The sequence below is a fragment of the Osmerus mordax genome (genome assembly GCF_038355195.1).
Source record: "Osmerus mordax isolate fOsmMor3 chromosome 15 unlocalized genomic scaffold, fOsmMor3.pri SUPER_15_unloc_3, whole genome shotgun sequence".
Lineage (NCBI taxonomy): Eukaryota > Metazoa > Chordata > Actinopteri > Osmeriformes > Osmeridae > Osmerus > Osmerus mordax.
Window position 1 is genome coordinate 5,707 of NW_027120383.1, and position 27,956 is coordinate 33,662.

Genomic DNA, 27,956 nt, shown 5'->3' on the forward strand with positions numbered 1-27,956 from the left:
AGTTCAAACCGAACATCAGAATGGGGAAGAAAGAGGATTTAAGATACTTCAAACGTGACATGGTTGTTGGTGCCAGACGGATGGTCTGAGTTTTTCAGAAAGCGCTGATCTACTGGGATTTTCATGGACAACCATCTCTAGGGTTTACAGAGAATACATCCAGTGAGTGGCAGACAAAAATGCCTTGTTGATGTCAGAGAATGGGCAAACTGGTTCGAGATGATAGGAAGGCAACAGTAACTCTGATAACCACTCGTTACAAGCAAGGTAGGTAAGACCACGTCGGGTGCCACTCCTGTCAGCTAAGAACAGGAAACCGAGGCTACAATTTGCACAGGCTTTCCAAAATTGGACAATAGAAGATTGGAAAAACGTTGCCTGGTCCGATGAATCTCGATTTCAGCTGCAACACTCAGATGGTAGGGTCGGAATTTAGCGCTCGACAACATAAAAGCATGGCTCCATCCTGCCTTGTATCAACGGGTCAGGCTGGTGGTGGTGGTGTAATGATGGGGGGGATATTTTCTTGGCACATTTTGAGCCCCTTTGTACCATTTGAACATTGTTTAAACGCAAGAAGCCTACCTGAGTACTGTTGCTGACCATGTCCATCCCTTAATGACCACAGTGTACCCATCTTCTGATGGCTACTTCCAGCAGGATAATGCACCACCTCACAAAGCTCAAATCATCTCAAACTGGTTTCTTGAACATGACAATGAGTTCACTGTAACTCCAATGGCCTCCACAGTCACTAGATCTCAATCCAATAGAGCACCTTTGGGATGTGGTGGAACGGGAGATTCGCATCAAGGATGTGCAGCAAATCTGCAGCAACTGCGTGATGCCATCATGTCAATATGGACCAAAATCTCTGAGGAATGTTTCCAACACCTTGTTGAAAGTATGCCAAAAAGAATTACGGCAGTACCTAATAAAGTGGCCAGTGAGTGTATGTAAAATGCACGTGTAAGACAACTGCATATAAAACTAGGAGTAAAATAGCTGCATGTTAATCAGCAATGGAAAAAAAAGAGTTTCCTTCATTCTAAACAAGTCAACAAGTGGTCGGCCATGACAGCCCTGCAGGAAGTACACGGCCTACCTTGTCCAATGAGAAGGTCTTGGTGAGAGCGAAGCCCCAACCCTCCAGGAAGGCCCTGCGAATCATGGCGGTGGAGGTGGTGGGAGGGGCTGAAGCCAGGCCAAAGGGGTTGGGGAACCTGAGGCCGGCCATCTCCACGCTGATGTCGACGGCGTCGATGGCGCAGTGGAAGAGGGGCAGCGTGGGAACGGCCGGGATGTCTTCTCCGTGGAGAGACTACAGGGACAGGAGATACCAGGTCACTCAGAGAGACTCAACACCGCACATCTGTCTATGCCCTGTTCTCCTCTTTTCTGTCGTCTAGAGAGAAATGGGCGAGAGAGGGGATTTCAGGAGAGCCAATCTGGATATATCCGCAAGGAGATACTGTATATCAGTGCAATATGGAGGCATGTTCCTGTCAGTTGTTTGGTCCCATTGCAATGAGTACATAGACGTGCTAAGTAAATAATAAACCCAGCCCTTATGTTGCCAATTCCCTAGGCCTGAGGAGTACTTTCACATTATGAGGTGAATAATCCACAGATGATCCCTTTAATTCAGAGATACAGCGAGACGTCAATGATGAGGTTTGATGAAAAGGTCATAAGGCTTAGGCTTTAATGACATGTAAGACCCCCTGAGGTTTGACATGCTCTCTCTCTCTCTCTCGCTCTCTCTCTCTGTCTCTCTCTCAGTCTCTCTCTCAGTCTCTCTCTTTCTCTCTCTCCCCCTCCTCCTCCCTTCCGAACACACAAATAACCGGGGAACCAAACTAGGCCCGATCCAAACCCTAACCCTGCAGCGTCCCACTAGGCACACACCGAAGCCATCCCAAGAGTCACTGAACCACCTCTGTTATGTAGATGCACACACACATGCCTCTGAGGCCTTTGCGGCTAACGTTCGACACCACCCTCATCTCGTCCGACACGGGAGTGTGTTCAGGCTGAGGAGAAAAGCGTCCACCCCTCGCCCTTCAGACAGACGGCGGGGCTGTGTGTGTGTGTGTGAAGGCAGCCATGTGGGGGGGGGGGGGGGGGGGGAGTCAGAGGAGGATGCCACCTCCCCCAGCGCTCGGCGTGGTTGTTTATCTGGCCACGTTGCAGCGCGGCAGCGGCAGCCTGTCTTTTTAATTAGCCCGGCGTTTATCGTCAGCCCCTGATTGCTTTTGTAATGATGTCACAGGCGGCATAATGAATGAGGAGGTGTGGGGCGGCGGCGGGGACACATGACAGGCCGGGCGCGGCGCTCCGCCGGGGGAGAGTGACGAGCGGAGGGATACGGGCCAGACGGGGCAGGGTACGGGTGTGTGTGTGTGGGGGGGTGGATGGATGGATCAGCAGCAGGGAAATGTAAATACAAAAGAGGGCATTATTGCAAATGCTGAGGGGATGTTTTTTTTGTTTTGTTTTTTTTTTGGGGGGGGGGGAGGGGGGGGGGGAGATGGGGGGCAGGGCTGGTGCTGTCAGGAGTTGACATGTTTTGAGCGGTTCCTCCTGCCACGTCTGCTGGGGAGACGCTTCTGTCGCCTTGGGTGCCAAACATGAAGCTGACCTCAGACATGAACAGATAAATAACGTCTTCATGTATGAAATACCGACTCTCGGTTTTCTCACTCACTCACTCTCTCTCTCTCTCTCTCTCTCTCTCTCTCTCTCTCTCTCTCTCTCTCTCTCCGTTCTCTCTCTCTCTCTCTCATGTTTTCCCTGTCTCTCTCTCCCTCTCTCACCTCACTCTCTCTCATATCATTAGATCTGACAGTTCTTGCTGATTAACTACCAGGCATTATACTAGGTCTTTGCATACATTAGGATGTCAGCATGTGCCTGAAACCAACCAAGCATATGAAAGCACAAATAGGCTAGAAGCACAAGGGCTTCATAATGTGTTCTCTGAAACCGAGACCCAAAATGACACCTTTTTATCGAAAACATGTAATGCCTGGATGGGGACATGCAGTTCAGCTTTATTTCCGTACAGCTCACATATTAATTGGGGACCCTTCCTGTAAATTGTGTCTATTCATTTCCTCTCCTTCGGTCCATTACTGTAAAATGGCCAGACAATCTGCGGTCCCCTCTCCTCTCCTTCCCCTTCCTCGTCTGGTTTGCAAGTGGTAATTTAATCTACAAATAAACACTTATCTCTGCTTGCTGCTGACCGCCGGAGAGTCCCTACGATTAACCTGCCGGTGAACCAGGCATGCACCTCCCCGCAGACATGCTGTCCCCTCATCTTGTTTCAGGGGGGGAAAATGCCGGAAGGAGGAGGTCAGGAGACTGGCAGTGTGTCGCCTCGACCCGCCCCCCCCCGGTCAGCACTGTGACCCCCCCTTGCGGCTCCCTGATTACATGACGGGGGCTGAAGAAACTATGCCCCCCCACCCCCATAAGCATCCCAGCTCCCTGTCTTCCAAAGGGGGGGGGGGGGGGTGGGGGGGCAGAGAGAGAGGCCAAGTACAGACCCATTTACTCCTGCACTCTCCTTCGTACCTTGGGAGTTCACACAGTAAGTGCTGTGATGTCACGGTGGCATCTTCAGTTTGCAAACACGCGCACACACCAAAACACACACACCAACGCGCACACACACCGCTGAGTGTTTTTGCCAGTGGTGTGATGCGCACTAATGTGTATCACTTAGTAAGTGTTTCCTGACCTGACCCACACAAAAAAATAAAAGACGATTCTATTGAGATCACTTTGATTTCTTCATTCCTAATGGTGGGGTATTGATATGCTGTTTAGTGTCTTCAGGAACCGTCTTTCAGGCCTAGCCCCAGTATGGCCTCACCTTATCACTGCTTTTATTCTGTATTGTGTATGGATGCTGAGTAGATACTTCACAGGATTGGACATCATAACTGCTGCAAATCAGCATTAATTTTATGAAAGAAATAAAATAAAAAAGATATATCATGTTTTTGTTGCTGTTTTTACCTTTCATATATTTGAAAACAATGTACATCACTTTTGTCCCTCCTTCTTTCCTTCTTTCTGGCTCTCTCCCCCTCCCTTTCTCCCAGGAACTTTCTAGTGGCAATCTAATTAAGCTTAGCAAATTTCCATCGCCAATTCCTGGGAGGAAGCCCATGCTAGTTAGCACACAGGAACGGAGCAAGCTGTTTATGTAGCATGGAGACACACTTTACTCGACAATGCAGCCAAACAACCGTTGCAAATTGCTCAAAGTATACAACGGCGTAGGTCACGACCACGGAGCCAAAATTCATTACAGCCAATAATGCAGGGAGAGTGATTAGAAGCAGATTTACATGGTATTAAGGTATACCGAGCGCATGGATCCCCTGTACACAGCACTTTCTCCTTCATAATTAATTAGTGGTCCAGATCCCTCCTCTCCTGCTGGGGGTTCAGGACCGATCCTGGAGCTTAATACCAAACATCTGGTCTGGCCTCTGGGGGAGGGAGGAGGTGGGGGTGGATGGGGGGGGGGTGGGGGGGGGGAACCCGGTTTAGATAGTGGGTATTGCGTTTGAAATGAGCCTGTAGCCTGTATGTATGTGTTCAGTGTAATAATGTTTGAGTTTGTATGTGTGTGCTTATGTGTGTGTGTGTTTGGTATGGAGCGTGTGTGCGTGTGAGTGTGTGTGTACCGGTCACAGCCGCAAGCGTTTGTGCAAGTGTGGGTCTGTGTGTGTGTGTCCTGTATAACGTGTGTGTCCGTGTGTGTGCTGCCTGTTTACAGCGGTGCGTAAGTGTGTGTGTGTACCGTATTCAGCATATGACTGTTTGTGTGTGTGCTGTTTACAGCTGCGACTGGATGTGTGCGAGTGTATACTGTACACAGCGTGTACATCAACCCACCTGCAGGTACTTGTGGAGGTGCCAGGAGGCCTGCTTGCCGTCGTTGACTGACTCCACGGTGGTGTTGGCCAGTCCAGCCACGTCCCCTCCAGCAAACACCCAGGCCTGGCTGCACTGCATGGTCTCTGGGTCCAGCTCTGGAAGCCCCCAGCAGTTCAGCCTGATCGGAGCCAGGGCCTCCCTCACTGGAGCCCACAGAGGAAGGACGAAGGAGGGTAGAGAGGGGGAGAGAGGAAAACGTGAGTGGGAGGAGAGAGTGAAGAAGATGGGGGGATAGGGGGGGAGAGAGGGGGAGTGAGAGGAGAGACAGAGAGGAGAAAGAGAAGGAGAGAGGAGGAAGAGAGAAAGGGGACGAGAGGGGAGAGAAAAGGGGAAGGAAGGGGGAAACCGGGATAGAAGGGGGAGAGGGGAAAGAGAAGGAGTGAGGGAGAAAGAGGGGAAGACAGGGATTAGAAAAGGAGAGAGGAAGGGAGACACAGTGAGAAGAGGCCACATGTACGGAAAAGGGGTGAAGATGGAGTTGGGAGGAGGTGGGTTGTGGTGGAGAAGGACGAGAGGAGGAGGGGAAGGACAGAGATGGAACGCGAGTGAATAAGAGAGGAAGGGAGAGAGGAGAGAGAGAGAAGGAAGCGAGTGAGTGTGATAGACCAGAAACCATACTGAGAGCAATATGAGGTGTGCGACATGACAAATGACAATGGGTGGATTTGCGCTCTTTTTTTTATTATTTTGTCTTTGACTCTCTTCTTCTCTCCTTCGTTTCGCTCTCTCTCTCTCTCTTCTCTCTCTCTCTCTCTCTCTCTCTCCCTCTCCGCCGCCGCTCTCTCAGCTGGGTTAATGTAACATCTCCTGATGCATTTCATTCACCATAAGGAACGTTAGCCAAGATATACTCTGTCAAACTCATCTACATTATAAAATGCTCCTGCTCTTCCCTCTCCCCTCTCTCTCTCTCTCTCCCTCTCTCTCTCTCTCCCTCCCCCCCTCTCCCTCCTTCCGTCTCTCTCCTCTCACACCAATACCATTCATCTTGCAGACAGAATGCTTTTCAGCATGGACGATGGCCTGCATACATCAATGTTTTTTTCTGTTTTAATACAGATGTACAACAGTCAGGAGATTGATTACGTGCTATTAGACTCTGGGCGGGGGGGGGGGGGGGGGGGGTTTACCTTTCTGTTGAATTCAATGGCAATACCCCTTTGGCAGTAAGGCGAAAATGTGCAAATAACATGAGTAAAAAGCAACATTTTCCATTGTGCTAGAGCTTTCAGGTTCAGTAGTCATGCTGCAAGGTGTCATGTGCTGTACGGTGTCCTTTTGCTGAGGGCAGGAGCGGAATGCTGTCAAACACTCTGACATCGAGCGGAGAGAAAACAAAAAACACGGGCTCCCCATTAAATTGGAGGAATTTGATTCTGAAACGAAATGGACTTGATTGTTTGGACAAACAAATATTGAATGAAGCAGTACCAGATCATTCAGTCGAGCATAGAACATACAGACAGACATACAGACAGACAGACATAGACATACAGACAGAAAGAAAGGACTGTGGAAGAAGCTGGGTTTCGACCGAAACAGCAGAGTGGAGCAGAGCTAAAGCTCGTTTTTCTTGGGTGAAACCTGGTGTCGACTTGAACAAAGCTTTCAAAAAATCACAGCTGAGGTAAGAGTACAAACGTAGCCATTACAGGCCAGCCAGAGTGATTAATGCTCTGCTGAGGTCTGTGTATTTCACACACAGAAGCTACAGAGGAGGGTTACATCTCCACACCCTGAAATGACAGAGAAGGCAGCTCCATATCTGTGTGTGTGTGTGTGTCGGTGTATGTGTGTGTGTGTGTGTCGGTGTGTGTGTGTGTGGTCTCTGGGTTACGCCCCCTATGAAACTCAGCAAAAATCCCCAATCAGCCAAATGTGGGGTTGCCAGAGTGTAATCATTTGTCTGGAGCTGCACAGGGGCAGCCAAGCGGGCTGGGAGGGAGGGGGGCTAGGAGGTAGGGATGGAGGGAGGTATAAGGAAGGAGGCAAGGATCGAGGCAATGAGGCAGGAGCAGAGGCAGGGAGTCCAACGGACCAGGTGGCCAAGGCTAGAATGCAGAGTCAGCTTTGTGTGTGTGTGTGTGTAGATCTGACACGCCATCTTCTGTAAATGGAGAGTTGAGTGATTCATAGGTACAATCTAGAGTAAATGAAAAGGTTTGATTTATATTTCAAGAATGGGAAAAATGGAACTCAGAAAGTATGTCTGAGTGGACTGTATGTCTCAGCATTTAGCTGTGTGTCTATCAAGCGACCTGTCGTAGAGGTAGGCTACTGCATGGAAGTGTGGATATGCAAGCACACCATCACACGAAAGACACACGTTCAGTAAAAAAGGCTACATGTAGACACAGTCACAAATACAGACACACACGCACACACACACACACATACAGCCGAACGCCGCCCACAAAAGGATTCAGGTTTAACTGAAATATCATCCTATCAAATTAAACTAGTTTGCTTGCAGTCATGACCCCAAGTTCCATTCAAAGTCTATGCCGTGTGTTTCAATTAACCTTGTGGACTAATTACTAATTAGAGCTATACCCTGCTTCACTCTGACTGCAACTCAGGGACCAAGGAGCGAAGGCCAAGAATATTTCTCAACCACAGGTCAACCGGAGGGAGGGAGGGAGGGAGGGAGGGAGGGAAAAAAAGAGAAGAGAAGCTAAATATGCGAAGAAAAATAATGGATCATGAAATCAATTTCAATCCAACCCGATGCTCAGCAAACTGAATCAGTGGAGCAGATTACGATAACAATCAGTCAATCAATCCTTTAACACGCTCTATAAAATCAATAAGTCACAGTCAGGTAGACAATCAAAAACACGCCTCGATATCGCCGTGCATCATTCGCTCCGACAAACACACACACACACACACACACACTCCTTCTTATTACGTGGTTGAGTAAGTGTGTATTTTTCTTCCCGCTCGCGGATGGCGTGGACAATTACGTGCGTAACTGTGTTAAACACAACTCGCTTTCTGCCTGCTTAGGTAGCCACAGCGACGTGTAAGTGCACTGGCGGTGTAAGATGCGTCGTGAGACTCGATAACGTTTTTTTTAAACAGGTAACCAGTCGTGATGCTTCGTGGCGTTCTCTACAGTACGATTCATTACACCGAAGGCGTCGTCTCTGGGCGATTGCGGGCATATTGTGATCGCATATCCTGACACGCAGTAGGGACCACCACGCAAGGTGATGCGCGGCCTTGGTCGCCGACATACATCTGAGCCTAATTGTGAATCGTAGCAGGTATGGCCTTCCTCCGTGACGCTTAATTAGCCGACCTGCCGACGGTGTCACACACACACGCGCGTAAACAAACGCGTGAGGCGACGGGACGTGCAAGGTCTGTCGGCGAGCGGTCTTCAGAAACATCTCACTGGCGGTCGTGGAGGAGAACACAAGGCATGTCATTATAGAGCAATATATCAACGTGGAGGTGTGCATGACAGAGTGCTGTGTGCAATCACAAAGCTACACACACACACACACACACACACACACAGACAGAAACACCCTGGAGAGTACATGGCAGGTACATTGTTGTCTCATTACCCGTCCTCATCTGGAATAAAGAAGGTGTGTGCTCACCTGACAGGGGCAGGTGAGGGAGCAGGATCATCCCTCTAAAGCTCTCGACTCTAAATGAAGATAAGTGTGAGAGAGCGAGAGAGAGAGAGAGAGAGAGAGAGAGAGAGAGAGAGAGAGAGAGAGCGAGAGAGAGAGAGAGCGAGAGAGAGAGCGAGAGCGAGAGAGACATGTGCACTCCATCTGGGAGAGCTGTCTCCGCTACTGTGATCAGAGTCCAGGAGGAACCCCCATGCAGGTGTTGGAGCTGTCGTACTGGCCCGTGTTGCGTCACAGCACTTAGGATACTGTCAAGTGTAGAAGCAACTAGAATCCCAATGTACTTGTACTTGTTGTCATGAAGCTAGAAACTTGAGTTCAAGCTACTTTCGTTCGGGTAACGTAGAGGACTTTGAATTCCGAGGGTTTTTTTAAGATCCAGGAGCAGCGCGTTTACCTTTGGGGTCGCTCAGCACGGATCCGAACGCGCTGATGATGTAATCCGCCTTGAGCCGACTGATCTGGTCCTCGTCCTCCAGCCAATCGCCGGCGTCCGTCAGCTCCGTCCGACAGAACTCCATTCCTGCCACGTGGCCCGCCTTCATGATGACCTCACGCGGCGACAGGAAGGGGAGGAACTCACATTTTTCCTCCCTGGCCAGTTCCATCTGGAGAGGACAGTCCAACAAAAAATTATCTTTGGGTGCCCTTGATGCTTGTCAGTAACAGTACAGGCCTTTGTGTGAACAATAAAACCCAATGGACATATATGAAAATGAGAGACAAATTGAACACACCAGTTATTTTCATGGACTTTTGAGTGCTCATCCTTTAATTCTGCAGATTTATCGTCATTTCCTAAATACCGTTTCCCTAGGTGAGAGCGAAAGGGTGCTCCTTCAATACTTTGTTCCAGGAGAACAGTTTAGTATGGGGTTAAGATATGGCGAATATCTGCCTTTCTGTGTCATTACGCCAGTCTTTACCTCACAATGAACAGTACATGGTTAAACCATAATGGCTTTGTATTGTTAAAGCCTTGTCAATGCCACACAGGAATCCTTTAAGATGGGTCCACGCCCCTTAAACGAGAGCCGCATTGAAGGTGAGAAATATTCATTTCACTATCGCACAATACGCCGCGACACAATGCAAGACAAGAGAAAGTTTCCGAGGCGCGTTCAAAGACCTTTCCAATTTCACACAGATTCGGGGAGGGGGGGGGGGGGGAGGTGGGGGGGGGGGAGGTGGGGGGGACGGGGGGGACCTTCCCATCTGTAACAAAGTCACTCAAATAATGGTTCCATTTCCGAGATATGCATAAAAAGAGGGGAGTGGGAGAGGAGGGTTGCTATAATAGCTCTCCTTTCTCCCCGCAGTCCGCCGAAATTGTCTCAGCTGACATCAATGCCTACCGCCTCGCACAATATTGAGCGGGAATTTTATCTCTTTTTTTCTTTCCTTTTTTTTGTGTTTTCTTTCCCATCCTGTGAAGGTTACATACGCCTACTGGTGTCCTAAACTTAATATACCTTATAAACAAGCTTAATTAGTGCAAGGTGAGGGGAGAGGCTTAGAGGCGGGCGCCAGCAGGGGAGAGAAAACAGCTGTTGATAATCACCATACAGTTCTCATTTCGTTAGGGTTATTTTAAGAGTTACCATGGCAGCGCTGACAGAAAGCGTGACTAAAGGTGCTGTTGGACAGCCTATCGCGGTGTTGCGATAATGTGCCTTCAACCTCGACGCCCTTGCGGTACAGGCGGAACAGTCTTTCAACTCGTAGTTGTGTTTTCTCCTCCCTGAGAAACCTTCGTTCGAAAACAAACTTGTCACAACATATTAAAGAGGCTGCGAATCGGGTTTATTTATAACCATAAACAGTCAACTTCTCATTGGAGTAGAGTGATGGACAAAAAGATTTATGAGGAGATGAAAATTGTGTTTATTAATGTATTAAGTTTGTGTTAATGATACCATAAGAATGGTTGCAGAATCTGCTACAGGTATTTTGAGGCTACTTAGGAAGTTTCTTAACTTAACTTTCCTGTCAGTGACAAGTTACTGTATATCTGTGCAGCGCTGTCTACCTTTTACACTCCAACCCTGCTCCTGGAGAGATACCCTCCTGTAGGGTTACACTCCAACCCTGCGCCTGGAGAGATACCCTCCTGTAGGGTTACACTCCAACCCTGCGCCTGGAGAGATACCCTCCTGTAGGGTTACACCCCAACCCTGCTCCTGGAGAGATACCCTCCTGTAGGGTTACACCCCAACCCTGCTCCTGGAGAGATACCCTCCTGTAGAGATACACCCCAACCCTGCTCCTGGAGAGATACCCTCCTGTAGAGATACACCCCAACCCTGCTCCTGGAGAGATACCCTCCTGTAGGGTTAGACTCCAACCCTGCTCCTGGAGAGATACCCTCCTGTAGGGTTACACCCCAACCCTGCTCCTGGAGAGATACCCTCCTGTAGAGATACACCCCAACCCTGCTCCTGGAGAGATACCCTCCTGTAGGGTTAGACTCCAACCCTGCGCCTGGAGAGATACCCTCCTATAGGGTTACACTCCAACCCTGTGCCTGGAGAGATACCCTCCTGTAGGGTTACACCCCAACCCTGCTCCAGGAGAGATACCCTCCTGTAGGTTTAAATTCCAACCATGTTTTTGGAGATCTGCTCTCTTGGAGATTTACACAAACTCCAGGACTAGCATTGCACACAAGCATTGGGCAGCCCTGTGCTACAGTATATGGCAATGTGAGCAACTCTTTCCTGCCTCTGGTTGGTGAGTGGCCAATGTTCTTCGTAATCTTACCTGTCAAAGACAAAGTAAACAGCACAGGCAAGCTGTCATTTGACAAACAAACGAACAAAGGAGTTTGTCCTTACACCCGCGATAGGAAAAAAGTTCAATACTTTTCGCCCACAGACATGGAAAGTGGCAAGAAGTGAGAAAGACACACAAGGTTCCAGCTACCAGTTTCTTCCAGCATAATTATTATATTTTACAACCGAATATATACTTTTAAGACACTACCAGTTATTTTAAGACACGTTAAATTAGTATTATTTGAAGCTAACCATAATATTCTCATGATGCTCAGTAAATTAGAGATGTATCTTTTTCCTTTCCTGCGTAAAAAAACATAATTTAACTTATTACCTCAGGGGTTTCTACATTTGCAGATGCGCTAACTTGTGTGCACTGTGCACTTAGCTTGGAAATCTGCATGAAAGTTATTTCCCTATTCCACATGATATCAGTAGACACAAATATCCAGTACTGTCTCACAATGGCAAGCACTATATGGGGTACAGTAAGTCCCTCTGCCAGTTGAAGGAGAAGGAAAATAAAAGCTTTAGCTGTTTCCTGCCACCTCAGATACGATAGAGACCAGGAAGACGGGCGGTGAGTGAACGCCGGGACTCAGATTCAGGGATAACTTTGAACCGGCGGGGAGATAGCGCTGTCGTGACACCCTCCATCTCTCCTTTGAGGCGGTGCGACTTGAGAGGGCCACAGCTCTAGGAGATTTGTGCGTGTGCGCGTCTGTGTGTGTTTGTGTCCGTGCGTGCTTTGTGTGTGAACGCGCTCGCGTGTCTGCGTGTGTGACCGCGGCTTTGACAGTTATCGCCCGCCAAGCCCAAAGACAAGTCTTTGTAATAAACACGAGAGAAAAAAGGGGCTTAGGAGAAGTGTCAGGAGGGCAGGGAGAAGAGAGGACACTCACACAGGCATCTTAATCAAAACTGAGACTCACCACTTCCCCCTCCATTCTCTCTCTCACTCTCTCTGTTGTCTTTCAGTCATTCTTACCCTCCCTCCCTCCCCCCCCATGTCATTGTTGTGTCCTCTACCCCCTGTCTGCTCACTCCTTTTGTCAACTCTCCCTCTCCTGCCTCTCCCTCTCTCCCTCTCTGGCTATCTCTCTCTCCCTTGCCCTATCTCTCTCGTCTTGTCTTGTCTCGTCTCTCTCGTCTTGTCTCGTCTCTCTCTCTTTCTCTCTCTCTCTCTCGCAGTCTCTCTCTACAGCGTATCTCTCTCTGTCTCTCTCCCTTGCCCTATCTTTCCTCACCTCCTCTCTCTCGCTGTCTCTCTCTACAGCGCATCCCCCTCTGGCCCTCTTGACTCTCTCTTTCCCTCCCTCCCTCCGTATTCCTGTGGTCCGTACCTCCTCTGGGACAGCTCGGATGTGGGTGAAGCCCTTCCGGAAGACGACGTAGACGCGGCGGGCGCCGCAGCGCAGGGCAGAGGTGGCGCAGTCGAAGGCCGTGTCCCCCGACCCCAGCACGATCACCGTCCCAGCCAGCTCAGGCAGGGCTGGACGACAGCTGCACATCCCTGCAGGAGAGGAGAAGAGTGTGGGGGTGGGAGAGGGGTGGGGAGTGGGAGAAGGGGAGGCAGGGTGGTGGTGGGGGGGAGGTAGGGGTGAGAGTGGGAGAGGGGAGAGAGACAGAAAGAAGGTGGGGGAGAGAGAGGGAGATGGAGGGGCGGAGAGCCGGAGAGAATCGACGGAGAGAATCGGAAAGACGCAGGTGGGGAAAAGATTAATTTGAATCCAATTTAAGGTCAACCGTCTTTGTTCCTTGTGTCAATGTGAGACTTTCTGGATGGTTCGTTTTCAGGCTCGCTCTCAAATTTTCTCTGCTTCAATGACAGTTTAACCTGGCCCCTTCCCTGGTGCCTCCTCGTCTAGGTCAGTCTTTCAGGGCAGGTGTGCTCCATTCTCCTCTCACCTGGTCCTCACATCAACTGTCAGTTTCAGAAGTCCTCCTTACTTTAAAAGTGAAGTTTAACATGCGAAACCCACTCTCTGCAGCACTCAGTGCTCTATTGAAGGCACCTCTTCAATATTTCCCTTTCTCTACGGCTCCATTTTGCCCAAGGTTGCTCAAGAAAAACCCACGCAGAAAGACAACACTAAATGGAAAACACTAGAAAAGGTCTTCTTGCCATTTTCTGAGCAGACAGCACCTAGCGTCTAGTCACCCAGAGCAGAGTGTCTGGCACACGTGCTTCTCAACCATACAATTACATTGCATTTGGAGACTTAATTCTTTTGATATTCTCTATTCCTGCACTAGGTAGCCAGGGTTGTTCTTACCTGTTTTGCTGGCCTTCGCAACGAGAGGCAGAAATTCCTTGGAGGTGTAGAAGCCATGGTCCACAGACAGACCCTTGAACATCTGATTTCGGTTCGGCTGAGGAAGCCCTGGTAACAACCATGAACACGACAAGCAGAGATAACTACAGTGAATGGAAGATGCACGGAAGTATTTGACACTTTGAATTCTCTATACCGACACCAAACAATGGCTGCGAAACAGGCAATACAATTCTTTCTGTAACATATTATGACCCGAATCCAAACAGGGGGGTCACAAAGTGGGGCGTTTGCAAACTTTGACCGCCCGCCGTACAACACGGTTCTTTTCGTGTGCCAGGCACCGTGCTGTTCCGGTTAACAGTAAACAGCATTAGGTCCTGATGGAGCAATTATATCATGTCTGAGACCTCATGAAATATGGATATGAGTGGAGCAGGGTAACAGTGGCCGTGGGGGCTAAGGCTGTGAAACACGGCCAAGCTCTACCGCCCTGCCCCCCCACCCCCCCCCCTTTTAGACACACACACACACACACCCTCACCAGTGTTTAAAAATTCAGGCAGATGTGACACGGCGGACACATTGCCGTCGGACGCGCACATGATTCACGTTTCCAATTTCTCGCCGAGCGTTTTTTATGTGGGAGCGCGTACGGCGCCGTCAATTCAACTGCCATCATTGTAGTCCCTGTGTTCCCGGGTGAGAAACACGGCTTCTAAATAATGGATACCGCATTTGTTCACAGTTAGGCGCGGGTAGAAAAAAAAACAGGCTTCGCTTCTTACTTTCAATTTTCTTTGGTTTAACACACAAAGGACCCTGCCGAGATGGTACATATTTCCCCTTGCCCTCCTGTTCTTCTCAAGGAAATTCCGTGAGCTGGGCGTGAGGATGAAATAGGTACTGTGCAAGCATTCTTAAACAAACACGGCGCAGTACACTGCCAATTTGTTTCCAGTGAGGAGCTCTATGGGGCATTACCCCGGCCATTCATCTGGGTTAACAATGATGAATGCTGCGACTCACACGCCATGCCTGTTGCAACGTTCTGTGGTCATCATTAGTATTCCCGCAGCGAATCAGAGCCGGCGGAGGAACAAGCCGCGCAGCCCGATCATGACGGAGTGGATTTGGACAATTGCGTCCCCGTTTACTCTGAAAACTCCATCGCGGGCAACGAGGCCGCTATTAGTCACGTGCTAATCATCTGGCTGAGGTTTCTCTGGCTTCTCCCTCTCCACTGTCTGAGAAGAACCCCAGCCGTGGACCCTGGGGCAAGGGGAAGGAGGGATGGAGAGGTAGAGGGATGGAGGAAGGGAGATGTGGAAGGGATAGGAGGATGGAGAGATGGAGGGATACAGAGATGGAGGGATAGGTGGAAAGAGGGGATAGAGAGATGGAGGGATAGGGGGATAGAAAAGATGGAGGAATGTAAGGATAGGGCGATAAAGAGATGGAGGGAGGAAAGGATGGAGGGATAGAGGGAAGAAGTGAGCGGAGTAGGAGTGGGGGCCGGGGGGGGGGCAGTCTTACTCGCCCCTCCTTTCGTCTCTTTATATCAAAGAATATAAAATAATAAATCATCTTTCACAGATGTTTTCATTCGCTGCTTCACCCAGCACTCATTAATCAAACGTTATCAGTCCCCATCAGAGAGAGAGGGAAAAGAGAGGAAGAGAGAGGAGAGAAACAGAGGGAAAGGAAGGAAGAGAGAGAGAGAGAGAGAGAGAGAGAGAGAGAGAGAGAGAGAGAGAGAGAGAGAGAGAGAGAGAGAGAGAGAGAGAGAGAGAGAGAGAGAGAGAGAGAGAGAGAGAAAAGAGAGAAAAGAGAGAAAAGAGAGAAAAGAGAGAAAAAAGAAAGAGAATCAGAGCAGGATAGAGAAAAAGGAAGAAATGGAAAGAAAGGAAAAGTGATGGAAGAAGGAGCTGTCAGAGCCCTCCACCCCACCTCGCCCCCCACACACATCCCCCACACCCTCCACCTCCCCCTCTCGCCTCGGACTGACTTCCCTTCGCAGTGCAGTCCCTGACCCCTGGTCCCCCCCCCCCACACACACACACACACACAGGCACGGCGTCAGCAGCGAACAAGCTCCAGGAGCAGGGTGTTAAATAAGGACCGGGCCTCACCGAGTACATTAAGATTCAACATATATATAAAGACCAGTGCCACCCAGGACGGCCTCTCCACTGGGCCTTCATTAACCTTGTCACCGACAGGAACAGGCAACTCGGGAGAGACCTGTCAGGAGAAAATAGCCGTCTTCCCCACATGGAGGGCAGGGGTTGTCATGGAGGCGTGTGGGCTAGCACAGCGCTGGAGTGATTAGTACTAGATCAGAGCTTACACGTTTAAATTAAAAGCACCTCTTTTTTCCATTCATCCACATCTACCACTGCATTTGGCTTGGATGCGAATAGAATCCGACCGTATAAACAGGAATTATGAAAATTGCTTTCCATAAACCAAGAAACAAAAAATATAGAGACCCAACTACATCTAACTGAACCTTTCCCTCTGCCGAATACTATTGAAAGGGTCCGTAAATGATATGAGGGCCTAATGGTGATTTTTTTGTTTGTGTGTGAAATCATAGATTGGTCCCTTACAAGACAGGAAGTTTGGGTGGCTTTCTCTTTAGAGTCTGTTTCTGGAAACATCAGAGGCCTTTCAGCCATTCAAAACAACTTCGCTTTCATCCATTTTCCTGCTTGTGTTTTTCCTCTAACATCAACATATTTCTGCCTCTCCTTTCAGTACGCGCCAGGGCAATCAATAGAGAGCCTTTCAGCCAGCGCCTCGCACGACTCCAAACATCTGCTATCGAACGTACACTTTCAAGACGCACCCGCAAAGCAGTGGGGGACATTTTGTATGTGCGCGCGTGTCTGTTTGTGTGCGTGTGCATGAGAGAGAGAGAGAGAGAGAGAGAGAGAGAGAGAGAGAGTCAAAGCAGAAGCCATTGCAGAGCACAGTGGCCGAGCTCATGGTGCAGGAGGAGAGCAGGGAAGGAGAGGAGAGGGTTAAACGGACACTTGAAACCGAGTGAACCTTTGAGCTGGCTACCCCAGCCTTGAGCTCAGAGACAATGCCCTTATCTGCCTCCCCCAACCCGCTGTTCATGTAGCCCTCTGCCAGGCAGGCATTTGCATGTCAATCATGATGGAGGTTGACATTTAAAAAGCCCTGTAACAGACTAGTATGAAATCACACAAATTAATTGCAAACACACATTTTTTTAGGGGGGGGGCACTTTCCTCGCTGGGAATTGAAATTCCTTTGCATCCCTTTGTGAGGGACGAAATCCCCAAAAGCTTTCAGAAAGCATCTCGCCATAATTAGGAGGCGCCTATCAAAAGGACTTGGAGCGGTTTGAATTATACTGGTGTTCTTTGCTTCCTTTTTTGGGGGCGTAGGTTTAGTTAAACGAAACAAACGGACACACACACACACTGCGCTCTCTCTGTCTCTCTCTGTCTCTTTCTCTCTCTCTCTGTCTCTTTCTCTCTCTCTCTGTCTCTTTCACTTTCGCTTTCTCTTCCTCTCTGTCGGACTTTCTCTCCGTCGTCTTTCTCTTTCTCACGGCCTCGCTCTCTTTCTTTCTCTCTCTCTCTCTCTCTCTCCCTCTCTCTCTCTCTCTCTCTCTATCTCTCTCTCTCTCTCTCTCTCTCTCTCTCTCTCTCTCTCCCGCTTTCCCCTTTCACTCTCGCACACACACACATCTTCAAGGGACGTCTGGGTTTCTCAGATCTATACAAAATAGAACAGTTAGTCTTTATATCCTCTTTTTTTATTCTGTCATATACATTTCTGCAAGGACATGGATTCATCCGAGAGAGAGAGAAATGAAAAAAAAATTGAAAGACGTGTCTTTTTCTATTTGGGTAGGAAATAGAAGCATCTACAGACAGTCAAATGAATCAGAGCTGAAGAGATAACCGGTTCACAGAGAAGAACTGGTTCGGGCCATTGCTGTAATCCTTTACTGCTTGTTACAACATTCAATAAACGAGTCGACCAACGACACACTGGGAGATGCCAATAGAAGGCCAATTCAGACCGAGATAGAGAGCGACTGTGTCCAAACAACTGCAGCGCACACAGAGCATAGAGATCTGTGAACAAGGGTCACGTCATGTTTGACCTAATCGTGGTTACTTCACCGGTAAGAGATGGAGTCCTTTGATAGCAGTTAGCATTGCTGGGTTCAATGGTCACAGGGCAATGCATGTCAACAAGAGAGTTTAGGGATATCTCACCATGCTGTGTGTGTGTGTGTGTGTGTGTGTGTGTGTGTGTGTGTGTGAGAGAGAGAGAGAGAGAGAGAGAGAGAGGGGGAGAGAGAGAGAGAGGAGGAAAAGGCAGACAAGCATTCACCTCAAAAAATAGACAATAGAAGATAGATGCTTTCTCACACAAAAAACTAAAAAAGGACACATGATCTTAGCATTTGCCCAAACATATTGCTGCGAGTGGGTGGTCACTGAGAGGGGAGAGAAACGAGACAGTAATTACTAAAAAGGAAAAAGAAAAAGAAAGATATAAACAAACCGATTCCAATGAAGACCGCTTTGTAACCTTCTTCTTTTAGAGAGAGTAAAGTCATTCCATCTTCACCCAACGCTTTTTCACACACAACCTGTAACCACACAAAAAAGAAAACAAGCCCGAAATAACCAGTTTATTAAAGATGCGATGTGCAAACAGTCGCCTCATGCTTGGCATGAGGCTAGCGTTAGTGCCTGGGCTGGGGCTTAGGGCCGGGGCAGGGGCCGAGGCCAGGGCCCAGGCCTGAACTTGGAACAGGGCTGGGGCTGGGGCCAGGGCAGGGGCATAATAGTTGGTGTGTGGCGTGGTGTGGTGAGGTATCGATTGCCCTTTCTCACCGCGGTGGCATTCAGACAGAAGACAGACAGGCAGCACCCTGAGCCCCAGGTCTCCTCTGCCCCCCCCCCCACCCCCACCCCCACGTCTGCCCGCCTCCATGATGCAGCTTTTAATTGTTCTTTATTAATGCGTCTGACATTTGAGCTGGCGATCTTCTCCCCAGACCTGTCGCCTCTCTGCACTCAACTCTCTGATGTGTGAGCTGGAGAATGGAGGACGGGAAAGGATGGGGAGGGAGGGAGGGATGGAGGGATAGAGGGAGCGAGAGAGAGGGAGGGATAGAGGGAGGGAAAGAGGGATAGATTGAGAGAGGGAGGGAGGGATAGAGGGAGGGAGGGATAGATTGAGAGAGGGAGGGAGGGATAGAGGGAGGGAGGGATAGATTAAGAGAGGGAGGGATAGAGGGATGGGGTGAGAGAGGGAGGAAGAGAGCGAGTGAGAGAGGGAGGGACTGAGTATAGCGAGGGAGCAGAGGGATGGATGGAGGGAGGATCTGGGGACAGTGGCAGAGAGAGTAAGGAAGGGCCAGAGAGGGCCAGACAAAGTGAGAGGGGGGGGGGAGGCGGGGAGGGAGGGAGGGCAAGTGGAGGAGGAGAGATTTTGGCAGGAGGAAGCGAGGGAGTGGGTGAGAAACAGACGAAGAAGAAGAAGGGACGGAGGAAAAGGTCAGGGAAGTGTGTACGCGCGTGTGGGCGTCTGTGTGTGCGTGTGTGTGTGCGTGTCGAGGATTCTCATTACCTTCACTCCCAGGTCTTTCATCAGCTCCACCTCAAAGTGCACCACCTCGTAGGGGAGCCTGAACTGAGGTATTTCTGCAGAGCTGAGGGAGACGAACGAGAGAGAGAGGGAGGAGGGAGGGAGGAGGGAGAGACAGGGGGCAAGAAAAAGTCATGGCGCTGTGGAGAATAGTCAAGTTTTCCTTCAAACGGACTCGCTCCTTCCTGAGCTCAAAGACCACGAGCTGACCCCCTCTTGCAAGAGTTCCAACCCCGAACCCAGCTCTGGAAGCCAGGACGCCCAAACCAACCCCCCCACCCCCCCCCCCCCCCCCCCCACCCCCCCCCACCCCCCCGGACCTCACACCCCTCTCCCTTCCTGCCTGGTCGATGCTGTGGACCTCCACAGGCCCCTCCCTGGGGTAATCAACACCCGCGGCAACGCTCCAACGCCAGCAGAAGAGAGCGACTGCGGTAATTGATAACGCGCTCCAAAGCCAGGCATTTGAAAGATGAATATTCGCAATTACAGGGGCTCTCATTAGAGATTCTGACCTTATAAGACGTTACTCTGTATTGATTCCAAAGCCAAAGCATGATCAACAATGCCCTTTCGAGGGGACGCTCACACAACGGGAGAAGAGGTGCAGGCTCTGGATCATCGGGGATGCATGGCTGTGCGTGGCCGCGTGAATGGAGATGGACTCCAGATCATCCGAGGTGGGGAGAGAGGAGGGTGGCCACATCGCAACTCGCCGCTGAGTGTTTTCGAGTGTGTGAGTGTGCGCGCACGCGAGCACACTCACACACACATACACAGACACACACACAGACCGATATATGCCCACACGTAGACACACTCACACCTACATAGACACACAGGCACACACATACATAGACCAACAACCCATTCACATACACACACACATACATATATGTTTACACACACGCATACACACACAGCCAAAGTGGTGCAGAGATAAAGGGATTCTAAGTATTTCTGAACAGTGTTTCCCCTACCATTATTTTAGGGGGGCGCCCCCAACGCCCCCCCCCCCCCGCCCCCACTCGCCCTGGAAGGTCAAGATAATTTTGTTTATATAGCGTCAGATCACAAAATAAGTCATTTAAGGTTACCTTTCCTATCTCTATAGCTTGCTCTTTTATTAAACAAACTAAATGGCCTTATGTTATTTATCTTATTTACACGACGGCATGTAATTTCTGTCTCTACAGAAATCCCCCCCAAAGCTGTAAACCTAGGGGAAACACTGCTGAACACACCTTAGTCCGCCAATGTACTTCTGCTTTTCGAAGATGGTGATGTCATCATAGCCCAGACGGGCCAGGAAGGAGGCACAGCTGATGCTGGCCGGCCCACAGCCAATCAGAGCGATCCGAGAGTGGTAGCTCTCTGGCATCTCGTCCGGTGGAGGGAGTGCCGGATTTCTCACCTGGGGTATGCCCATCTTACTGAACACCTGGTTGGGAACAACACAAAACAGACTTGGGAGTTGCTTGATCCACCAATCAGACCTGGGTGGAAATGCATACGAAACACACTCAACTTTGGTGAACTTGCTATAGCTTCCCTGACTCACTGAATGGGCTGGGTTTAGCTTTTGAGATGACTCCATTAGCACCACTGACTTAATGAATCATGCGCCCCTGAAGTCAATTACTGGAGCTACTATTAGCTAGTTCATATCACACTCAGATTCAGCTACTGGAACCATTCTGTGTGAACTTAGCATAGATCATATCAGCACGCTAATACAGTGTCAGCAGATACCATGTGAGAGATCAGGACCATTAACACAACACAACCACAAGATGTACAGTAGTCATCTTTGGCAGTCGACGTATTACCCCAGGTAACGAGAGAGAGAGAGAGATAGATCCGTCTGCTAAATGTGATTATCTCCACAGACAGACATACATAACAGCCTAGACTGTTAGTACAATACTATGCCCGAGTAAGCTACCTTATAGGTGATATCAATTTAGTTATTCATGAGGTTCATGAACTGTGAAGCTCAAATTGCTGCATGACAATGCATTTTTAATAATCCCAGAGTGCATTGTGAAGGCAAACCGCGAATAATTCCGCAGACCCCGGAAACAAAACAAAGCTTGAATTCCAAACACAATCTGTTTTCCCCCCCCCCAATTTCCCCCTGTGCTCCCTGATTGAAACAATGACTGCCAAACTACTTGTGACAAAACCAGGTGTGCTGAAGAGTGTTGGCCTGTGTGATAGGAAACCAGAGCTCTGCAGCCTATTCACACCAAACCATCAATCAAAAACGTTCAGCTCGGAGCGGAACATTAGTTGCCACCGAACCTGAACCCAGAGTTGAAATAAAGCCTTAACCCCGGGTTTGTTGAACCAGGGAGAACACACAGAGCCCCGTTGCTCTCGTTGACACCTACTCCCTCTCAGGACTCGGAGACGCTAATACGCTCACAAAGCCCTACAGGATTACGGAGAGGACGAGACGGGAAAGAAACTCCAGGTTGTTTCCCTCCTAAATGAAAAGAGGCAGTGACTTTATCTGTGATTTGAGAGGACCACCGTTGGTAGGGATTGTTGTCTGAGCTGAGCTGCGAGGGCAACAGTCTCCTCTACCTGGGGTTATCTAATTATCGCCTTGGTAACCGCCATGACCTTTCACATTTAAGGAGAAAGGAGCTGCCACCTTGATAGAGATGTATGATAAGTCACAACAGAACAGCGGGCGGGGCCAGAGAGAGAAAAAGAGAAAGAAAGAGACAGAAAGAGAGACAGACAGACAGAGAGACAGACAGAAAGAGAGAGACAGAAAAAGAGATAGATAAAATGAGGCAGAAAAGATAGACAGAACGAGAGAGAGAGAGAGAGAGAGAGAGAGAGAGAGAGAGAGAGAGAGAGAGAGAGAGAGAGAGAGAGAGAGAGAGAGAGAGAGAGAGAGAAAAGAAAGAGAGAACGAGAGAAAGAGAAAGAGAGGGAGGAGAGATAGAGGGTCAGAACAGGACAGAACATTGTCAACATATTTTGTAATTGTGCCTTTTATCCTTCAGAAAGTAATGAAAGATCCCAGCCAGGGTTGTGTGTGTGTGTGTGTGTGTTTGAGCGTGTGTGTGTGTGTGCTTGTGTGGGGATGGGAAGTGGCACACCCTGTCTGATAGCCAGGGAAACAGACAGGGAAGGTGAGTGAGAGGGCGCCAAATGAGCCGTCATGTTAGGGGGTCCTCACTCCTGTTTAGCGCTGTTTAAATACGTGACAGTCACACACACACACACGCACACACACCTGACAGGGTTGTAAATGTAAGGCTTTAAGGATGTTACCAGCGGCGATGCTCCAGGGCAACCTTCCTCTCTCTCTCTTCATGTCTAATTGTTCAGAAGCTCCATGGAGGGGAAGCAACACATTGGTATTCAATACGCACTAATACTGCATGGTTCCACAACTGGAAGAGGCTGAACACAGAGTCCTGAAACATCACGCTGGGCCTAAATCTGGTGTATTGTGCGCCTGGACACTGAGTTCCACTCATTCAGAGCTATATCATCATGTTCTGCTGTTTCCCCATTGGGTTTGGCCCTGGTTCAAGGTCTAATACAGTTCCATACCCGCGTACGGTAGGCCCGAGCCCCCAGACAGGGAATTGGACATTCGTGGAGGCATATCCACATAAAACAGAGATCCAGACACTGCTGCTCTTGTTCCAATGGGCTTTTTGAGAGCTCTATTTCACTATGGCTGTGATGCAATTATGCAAGACTGTCGTGGCGTCCATCTTGCTGTCTGTCTGTCTGTCTGTATGTATGTCTTCATGGACTGCTTGAACAGTGTATCTACTCCATCCATACAGCCTTAACAGCTGTGCAACCACGTTAATGTCCATCTACACACTCCCATCTCTCGCACGCGGTCTCACCGGTGGCTGCGGAACCCAATGGCTCATAAAGAACGAAAAGAAAAGAAAAATTGAATCGGAATCCTTCCTTTCATCAACGCAACGTCTTACTTCTGCATTCATTAGGGTAATGCAGTCCTTTAGTCCCTCGCGGAGTGAGCTGTAACGCGCCGTTGTCAAGGCCCGTGCATGCGTTGGACTGTCCTGGTACTGAGTGGGGGGTGTTGGGGAAATGAAAGCCTTCGTTAGGCAGAGGGTGGGCAGAGCCGTGCGTGTGAGAGGCAGCAGGTCAGAGGCAGCGATTCAAGCCTACACTCTCTCTTTGACATTTTCATTTAATTAGCAGTTACCATGGAACTAAATAAAGCCCAGAATAACTATGACAGGAACAGATCCCCTGATTATCTCTAAGCTGTGCGACGAAGACACGCGTGCGCGTGCGCGCACACCTACACCCGTGCACGCGCGCGCCTCTGCAGCTCCATGGCGCTCGCACGGGCGCGTGTGCACGCACGCGGGCGCACGGGCGCACATCCCTGACCAGCGTATGACAAACACCTGCCATCTCAAACATCCCTCAAGGCACAAGCAACAGCCTTCACACTGTCCCTGCCCCCCCCCCCCTCCCAAAGGTCCCCCTCCCTCCCCCAACACACACACACGTATCCTGCATGCATACCTGCTCCTTTCTTATTATTCAACAGGAGTAAAAAAAAAAAAACGAAAAAAAAAGAAGACAAGCGAGGCTACAGATGATCAAACAAATGCAGCATATAGCGGTTCAAAACCACGTAGCTTTACGCTAACAAGCTGTCGCTAGTGATAACGGCCTCGCTGCATAAAGGACACCACTGGCATTGCTGCTCCTGTCTACTGTTATATCTCCAGCAGGCTGGCCTCCAAACGTCTTAACAAGGTCTCCCTCTGCTCCCCGTCTGCAGTACTCTGGCTGTTGCTATCTTTTTTTTTTTGCTTCTATATTTCCTCTCTGTGCTCTCATCCATCTATACATCTCTTGCATCCATATATGTCTCTCCATTTCTCTTTATCCATCTCTCTCCCTCTCCCTCTCCATCTCTCTCTCTCCGTCTCTCCCCCTCCCTCCCTCCCTCCCTCGCTCTCCATCTCTCTCCCTCTCTGTCTCTCTCTCTCTCTCTCTGTCACTCTTTCTCTCTCTCTCACTCTCTCTATCCATCTCCTCCCCCAATACCAGCCTGTTTCCCTAATCAGATGTTTATCGTTGTGGCAACGGGCCACATCTGGGTGATAAAGCCGAGGAGAGTTACGAGGGCAACAGACGCAATGGGCCAGCCTCCACTTCCTGCTCAGCTTAACCCCCGAAGCTGCTCTCCATCTCTGGGTTACAGGGAGTCTGCTGGAACAGCAGCCAGCCAGCCAGACAGCCAGCCAGACAGCCAGACAGCCAGACAGGACCGCATCCAAAACACCAGCAAACGGCGGCGGAAAACCCAAAGCTTGCAAACACGGGCGGAAGCCGCCAGAGAGGTGCGACAACAGTCAATCTCATTATGTGGAACGGTCTCATTGTTCGGGGTGCTCACAGCGAAGTCGTGCTAGCAGATGCTCCGGTGAGGAGGAGGAACACCCACACCACTCACTGACGTCTCTCCTAACCCCTCTAGCTGTCCTGCTCACACCGCAGAACACCACCCCTACCCCCCTTCAAAGCCATTACCCTGACTCTTTCCCCACACTCCATGAAACCACCAGCAGGTATACTTATTCAACTTTCTCTAGAACCTCTAGAATTGGTGTGCTCGGACTACAAATCCCTGCATACCCTACCTCGGGGGTTGCACAAAAAATCCCATGAAGGCCGTACCTCTGTGGCGAACTGCTGCAGGCCTCCGATGTTGATTGGTCCCTCCTCGGAGGCGAGGAGGTTGCACCCGCCCACGCAGAGGTCAGAGGTGGGACACACCATGCCGCAGGTAAGGCCCAGGGGGTTGTCCGACAGGATCGCCCGCGCCGCCCCGTAATAGTTCTAAACACAGCCGGAACAAGGAATACGAAACATGGAGGTCGTGAGGGGAGCTGCAGGCTACCCGGACTCTCCGGAAAAGAAACGAAGCGATTCTCTTAAACGTCAGAAAGGAGAGGAAGGAGCCTGGGTAGAAAATAAACCCCTCTGCCGCAGGATGACAAAAGGAGTTCAGAGCGGTTCAATCGAACCCCGATCTCTCCAACCTTCTCTTCCTTTTCTCTGGGACTGTCGGAGTGACTGGAGTCATTAACGGCCGCACGCAACGTCAAACAGTTGAAATTAAGATGGCGAACAGGAAATAAATCTGATGGTTTAGGGGAGGCCCATTAGATTAAATAAAAGTTGTTTATCTCATTATGTAGATCTTTCTCCCACAAATACACACATAACTAGACACAAAGGCAAACACACACCCACACACACATACACACACAGTGACTTATATATGATATATATATTTGACACAGACTAGTTGGGCAGTGTTGATTAGGTGGGTATGGATGGATACATTTAGCTTTATGGACTCTCTGATCTAGTGAAGATGCTACAGATAGAATTATTCTGTGTAGATCTGATCCAACGTCTTGCTTTTGATCAACCAGATCCAATTTTGGTGGAATCTATTTCAATTGAAATCATCCTTATGTGAATGATAATGGCTTCCCCACTTGAATCCAATTTAAGGGCCTTAATAGCTTTATAATGTTCCCTTGCATGGCAAATTAACAGGCTCCAGCTTGCTAGGGAGACTAAGATTCAGCACATAGACTCTTTTAGGCAAATCTCTCCATTCCTTGAAAAAAAAAAATCCCAGATGAGAAGATATGTGGGAGCAGTGAAAATGTCAAGAAAAATAGGTAAAAATAGGCAGGAATGAAATGTGTTTATTAATATTATTCTGTACGCTTCTGAGGTTTATTGCACAGTACATATGGCATGCAAATATTGGCTTCACATATAAAACCAATACGGGTAGACTGAATTAGATAATGAAATGAGAGGAGGAGTTCCAGATTATAAAGATGAAAGTCCTTTCATGCCTTATTCGTAATATTTATTTCTCTCCGCGCGCAACACTTCGGCATACATGTTTATTAGCCACACTTTCATCTAGATGAACACCGAAATGCCTGATCTAATCTACCTTATAAGGTTCATCTCCTTCAAAAACAGCAGGTAAACAACCTGTCTTATCAGATCGCGACTTGTATCATTCATACACAAACACACAAATTGATGTTGCCAGGTCAGTACAATTTGGTTGTTCGCATATAAATCTACAGTTACCACCCGGAGGTGGTGTAAAAAAAAAAAACATACATCAACCGTCATCTATCTATATAGAAAATAACCACGACACGACATACATCATGATAAGGTGAGCCAGATGTTGAATTAGACAGCTGAGACACATCGTCTCATTTCTATGACATGAGACGAGAGCGGGAGGTGTGAGACATGAGGACCGTTACCCTGTTGGCGATGCTGGTGATGAAGGTCTTAATGTCCAGGTTGGTGGGACAGCTCTTCTGGCAAGGAGCGTCGGCACATTTCAGACACCTGTACAGACAGCAGACATGAACAGTCCAAAAACCATGAAAGACAAAACAGCTCAAAATAACCTCACTTATTCTAGAAGTTTTTCTTTATATATATATATAGATATATAGATATATGGATATCTATAAATAAAAGTCAGGATATTGTACAATATACAGAAATACAGTAGCCGAACATTTCTTGCAGGGTTTCAATGTAAACATATGGGTCAAAATAAGACCGGAGAGCTCATTATATCCTGCCGGGTGACAGTAGCCACTCTGCTGTTAAAGAGGGGCACATGAGAGAAGTTCTCTACATTGGCAGCAACAGGGCCGTTAGTGTTAGGGATCTGATGATTGTGGCAGGCTACGAATGGATGCTGCCATATTGGAAAGCAATAACACCACCACCAATTCTAAATGATAAATAGCATGATTTGGGAGAGGAAAGCCAATTAAATATTCATGCCCAGACAAAATGGATGTGCTGTCTTTGGCATCTGTTTTTTTTTTTTTTTTTTTTGCGTGTGTGTGGGGGGGGGGGGGTGCATTTCTGGCTTAATGCTTAGTGCGAAAGAGTAACAGGCCCTCCTTTTAACAGCTGTTTATAAAAGGAGGGGGGAGGAGGAGAGTAGAGGAGTAGGGGCTAGTAGACACTGGAGGAGGAGACCGGAGGAGGGGGAGGGAGAGTGGAGGAAGGGGGAGGGAGAGTGGAGGAAGGGGGAGGGAGAGTGGAGGAAGGGGGAGGGAGAGTGGAGGAGGAGGGGGGAGGGAGAGTGGAGGAAGGGGGAGGGAGAGTGGAGGAAGGGGGAGGGAGAGTGGAGGAGGAGGGGGGAGGGACAGGGCTGTTAATGAGCTGTAAGAGGTGTGAGAGGTGTGAGGCGTAATGAATGAAGTGAATCTTGTTGTTCGCAAGATGAATAGACAGGGAGTAAAGCGTGGGAGAGAAAGAGAAACAGAGGGAGATACAGGGAGAGATACAGACAGAGATACAGAGAGGCAGGTGTAGACAGAGAGAGATACAAAGACAGAGACAGAAACCAGGCGAGAAAGGGAAGGAACCAAGAAGAACAGTCTAAGAAAAAAAGAGAAGCATAAGAACAAAAAACAAGGTGAGGGAGAGAGACACATAGAGAGAGAGAGACACAGAGAGAGAGATACACATAGAGAGAGAGACACACAGAGAGAGAGATACACACAGAGAGAGACACAGAGAGAGAGAGACACAGAGAGAGAGAGACACAGAGA

The 27,956-nt window shown here is 49.1% G+C and overlaps 1 protein-coding gene across 1 annotated transcript in view; it reads right to left on the reverse strand.

The window, feature by feature from the left end:
- Window positions 1–1,105: 1,105 nt before the first annotated feature.
- The window catches only part of LOC136938808 (dihydropyrimidine dehydrogenase [NADP(+)]-like), a gene marked incomplete at both ends in the record, with an annotated part of 63,019 nt that continues 36,168 nt past the window's right edge, over window positions 1,106–27,956 (reverse strand). The window contains 10 exons of the mRNA XM_067231760.1: window positions 1,106–1,321; window positions 4,915–5,099; window positions 9,001–9,211; window positions 12,721–12,890; window positions 13,654–13,761; window positions 18,208–18,295; window positions 19,282–19,363; window positions 20,544–20,740; window positions 25,006–25,167; window positions 26,640–26,727. Of these exons, the coding sequence (XP_067087861.1) occupies window positions 1,106–1,321; window positions 4,915–5,099; window positions 9,001–9,211; window positions 12,721–12,890; window positions 13,654–13,761; window positions 18,208–18,295; window positions 19,282–19,363; window positions 20,544–20,740; window positions 25,006–25,167; window positions 26,640–26,727 (1,507 nt within the window). The remainder of the gene's footprint in view (window positions 1,322–4,914; window positions 5,100–9,000; window positions 9,212–12,720; window positions 12,891–13,653; window positions 13,762–18,207; window positions 18,296–19,281; window positions 19,364–20,543; window positions 20,741–25,005; window positions 25,168–26,639; window positions 26,728–27,956) is intronic.